Here is a 4,303-nt window from a genome sequence, read left to right on the forward strand (position 1 = left end):
CTACTGTTTTTATTACCGATTTGCTTTACTGTTTGTTGTATATGTTAATTTGCTCCATGTACAGCACTTTGTATGCAGCGATGGCTGTTTGAAAGTGCTCTATAAATACAGTTGAGTTGAGTTGAGTTGAGTTTAAGGGACAGCAAGATAACATGTCATAATATACCAGACAGCGACCATCGTCATCTTGAAACTATTTAACGTCACAGGTCAAGGATTGTCCACGTCCAAATACCAAAATACATCAGGCGAGGACCAGCGACGTGCATTCAGGTGCAGCAAGTGAGGCAGAGCCCCTCTACTATCTACTGGACGTTCTCTGCATGTAAATGGTTTTAAAAAAAGTAAATTAAAATTTGATTAAATCATGTTCAATTTTAGTTATATGATCCGTGCTTTTAATTTATCTTACATTTCAGTCCAATAATTGTCACTTATTTTTCCATTAAAATAGCGGGATGTGCATATTTCCGCTTTAGGGTAAGCAGAAATGAAACGAAACGCACTGCAGTCTTGAAGCCTCAGCTTGCGTTTCAGACTCAGCATTCTCTTGGTGTTTGTCTTTCTGTCGCCAATAAACACGTTTTATCACACATGTACTGCATATGCTGACGCTCAACAGTCTGTGGAATATTTTTCATGAATGTGTGTGACATACAGTATTTAATCAGTGTTTCGACCTCTGTTACGTGCGCTGCCACAGCCACCAGGTGGCAGTCTTGCGCTTCATGGCGCAACTTTTTCCTTTTCAGATTGATATAAAAAAATGATCGATTTATATATTAATACATAACAAGAGGTAGGACTGTATACGTTTTTTAACTTCTTCCTACTCCTTTCCTTTGAACATATAATTGTGCTGTGTGATGACTGTTTTCTTTTCCTTTTTTACTTACCGGTACTATTTACTTCCTGTCAATTAACCAAACCAATGCTTAGTACTACCAATGCATAGTACTACTATGCATTGGTGGATGCATAGTCCATCCATCCATTTTCCGATCCGGTTTATCCTTACTAGGGTTGTGGGGCGGGTGGTGGAGCCTATCCCAGGTGCCTTCAGGCAGTAAGCAGGGACACCCTGAACCAGTTGCCAGCCAATCGCAGGGCACACAGAGACGAACAACAATCCGCGCTCACATTAGCACCGAGGGACAATTTAGAGTGTTCAATCAAATCAGCCTGCCATGCATGTTTTTGGAATGTGTCATAATTCTTGTCTACTCTGTCAGCTGAATTGTTCAATAAAAAAAAGACCATTCAATGTGAGGTCTGCGGCATGCTCCTTGTCACTGTTTTGATTTTGTATTTATGTGTTGTTCCACTGTTTGTACCATTTAATAAAAAGGAAAAGTGCAAAAAAAGATACAGTAACAGGATCAAAGCACGGCGCATGCCGGTGACGACTTTCCATCCGTTGCAGTGATTGGTCAGCACTAAAGGTTGGTAGGCGTGCAGAAGTCGCCATATCGCCCAACCAGCTCGAAGGATTGTACTGAATGTCCCGCCTTTCCTAAACAGTTTTCGTCGGAGCACGACCGGATTGATAGTGACCGACTTCCTGTTTCACTAACGAACAACCACCACCACCAAAATGGCGAAGATCGCCAAAACCCACGACGGTAAAGTGTTTTTTAAAAATAATCTATTCGCCGTAGTTTTGCAGATAACCAACAGCTTTATATCACGACAAATGTTTTGCATCGAGTAATCCTTGAATTGTAGCATTTAAATGCACATGTTTTATTTGTATAAAACGACAAAAGCAATGGGCCGGGATGCGACGCAACGCGGTCAGATTTAGATAATGGCGCTGGTTGCTGTCTTGTTAGCATGTTAGCCCTCACACCATCCACATCATTCGGCGTTTGTTGTTGACAGTGTCGATCCGTCGACATTCAAGAAGCAAATCCTTTGGTTCAGCCCAAGTAGTTGAAAACAAAAGATCTTGAAAGAAGCTATTTTGAAGCGTTTAATACTAACATCGAGGCTAACGCAGCAGTGCGACAGTTACCGCAACACGTTGTATGCAGTTCGTATCCTGCGACGAAAGCATAATTACTATTTGGTGCCACAATGTCCTGCACACATTTTCAATTCTGCATTTTATTTATTTTGTGTAGATATCGAGGCCCAGATCCTGGAGATCCAGGGGATGAAGGCCAATCTGGTGGAGGAAGGAGATGAGCAGGGAGTCGGGCTTGTTTCAACTGGGTTTTTTGATCAAGAAATCTACGGAGGAAGCGACAGTCGTTTTGCTGGCTATGTCACATCCATCGCCGCCAACGAACAGGAAGACGTAAGATGTTTCCCCCCTCATTATATTTACATCCACAAATATGTTTCTACTTGCTGCGTTGTTTGGTTGTTAAGCTGCTTACGCTAATGCCATTGTTATTTCCGCCTTCAGGATGATGAAGAGGAAACTGCGACGAGTTTGTTGGGTCAGAAAAAGCAAGGGTACCACGCTCCAGTGGCCATTCTCAATGCCATTCCTCAGTCAGACGAACAAGTATGTGATAACTAATGATGTACACTGTAAAGCGTGTAAGAATACCTTAGCACAAAAATAGTCAGTTACCGTTATACTTACTGTTTTTCATTTGATTTGTTTTATATTTATGGTCTACAAGTGTTGTTCATACAAACGTTTAGGGCTGTGGCACATCATATTGAAAAGATATCGGCATTGCAATAATGGCACATGAAATATGTGTACCACAAAGTAAATAGGCTGTCACTTTTATATCTTTGGTACTCAGAGTGCTTCACACTGTTACCTAATTTAGCCACTCATGAAAGCATCATCAGTGATTGGGGGTTTCAGTATCTTGGTCAGAGAGACTTTGACATGGTTGCAATGGGTGGGATTTAACCACCCCCAACCTCCGTTTTTGGAGACGACCACTCTATCATTGAGCCTTGGGATAAATTCATATGGAATTGTAGGCTTTTATTGGACTTTGACCAATCAAATGCAACCTTACATGAGCATCGCCATCCAATTAGAGAACAGCATCGAGAGGCATGATTCAGTTTGACCTGAGAGTTATTAATGAATTGCAAAAGAATACATTGAGCCTGCTTATTTTTCCACATTGTTTTTCCTTCATTTGAAAATAAAAATGTAATTTCTTTAGGTACATGTTAAATATCGCAATAATATTGGTATTCCAATATACAACATCCATATCATATATAGCATGCTTTTCTAATATAGTGCAGCCTTGCAAATGTTTACCATAAGCATGACTCAACTACTGCATTTCTGTAGGTTACAAATAAGACTTTCATTTCAATGGTGATGTCCAAATTGAATTCTGTTGGAAATGAGTACCCCCCCCCCCCCCAAAAATAAAAAGTTCAGATCCACATACGAAAGGGGCCTGGATCAGGTTAGAAGAAAATCGGAATTGTACTGTTAATATTGTATGAAAAAAATTCAGATACATGTCATGTATGGGCAAAAAAATTGGAATTGACCTATAATGTAGCTTAAGTGATTCTACTATGTATCATAGAACGTCTGATCATATTAGTAGATCAATATCATCGTTTTTGCTTTATCAAATATGAAAAATAGTCATGTCTGCTGCGTTTTGTTTTTACAGTATGATCCATTTGCGGAGCATCGTCCACAGAAGATTGCAGACCGGGAGGACGAGTACAAAACTCGGCGCATGCAGATGATTATCTCGCCGGAGCGCCTCGACCCCTTTGCAGATGGTAAATTTGGCCTTTTTCCTCATCCCCGTTATGACACGGTCCTTCATGTTATTCCCCTGCCTTGGTTTTTTCTGTTTATCACGAAGCGTGGTAGCTGTTCAACCCTTCGACTACAATGCAGTTGCTTGCCTCCCAGACTCTATGCCTTCCCTGTGGTCAATCCTTTGTTGTCTTTTGTCTTTCTTAAATGCAATCATTTGGACAAGTGATATCAAGTTTTTTGGGGCGGGGAGGTGGGTGGATTAGGATCCCTGGTTTGCAAACAAAAAAAAGAAGCTAAACAACGAATAGGATTACCATGCCTTTGAGTGGGAGAGGTGGTTAGGTGCTAGAATGACGAATCAGATAACTTACCTAACAAACATGGGTAGCAGATGGGTTGTGTGTGTGAGTCGAAGGGTTAACAATCCTGTGCGACCGCCATGTACAGTATATTAAGTGAAGCGACCTGTGAGGTTCGTAATTCTCCTGAAGAATGCTCAGCCACTCTGCTCAAAGTAATGGATAGGCCGCTGTTCAGAAAGAGGGAACCGTCAGCAGTCGCCGGAGAACATAGGCACGTTTTTTGTTGTTGGGG

At 41.3% G+C, this 4,303-nt stretch overlaps 1 protein-coding gene across 4 annotated transcripts in view; it reads left to right on the top strand.

Moving 5' to 3' along the window:
- Nucleotides 1-1,496: 1,496 nt before the first annotated feature.
- sf3b1 (splicing factor 3b, subunit 1) overlaps nucleotides 1,497-4,303 on the top strand; it is a 15,230-nt gene continuing 12,423 nt past the window's right edge. For 3 of the 4 annotated variants that reach the window (XM_019876865.1, XM_019876863.1, XM_019876864.1), the window contains exons 1-4: nucleotides 1,497-1,622; nucleotides 2,124-2,299; nucleotides 2,411-2,512; nucleotides 3,612-3,726. In XM_019876865.1, coding sequence (XP_019732424.1) covers nucleotides 1,595-1,622; nucleotides 2,124-2,299; nucleotides 2,411-2,512; nucleotides 3,612-3,726 — 421 coding nt within the window. In that variant the 5' untranslated portion in view covers nucleotides 1,497-1,594. The remainder of the gene's footprint in view (nucleotides 1,623-2,123; nucleotides 2,300-2,410; nucleotides 2,513-3,611; nucleotides 3,727-4,303) is intronic. The other variant, XM_019876860.1, reaches the window with a different exon arrangement.

Source organism: Hippocampus comes, unplaced genomic scaffold (genome assembly GCF_001891065.2).
Source record: "Hippocampus comes isolate QL1 unplaced genomic scaffold, H_comes_QL1_v1.1 scaffold110, whole genome shotgun sequence".
NCBI classification, from domain to species: Eukaryota; Metazoa; Chordata; class Actinopteri; order Syngnathiformes; family Syngnathidae; genus Hippocampus; species Hippocampus comes.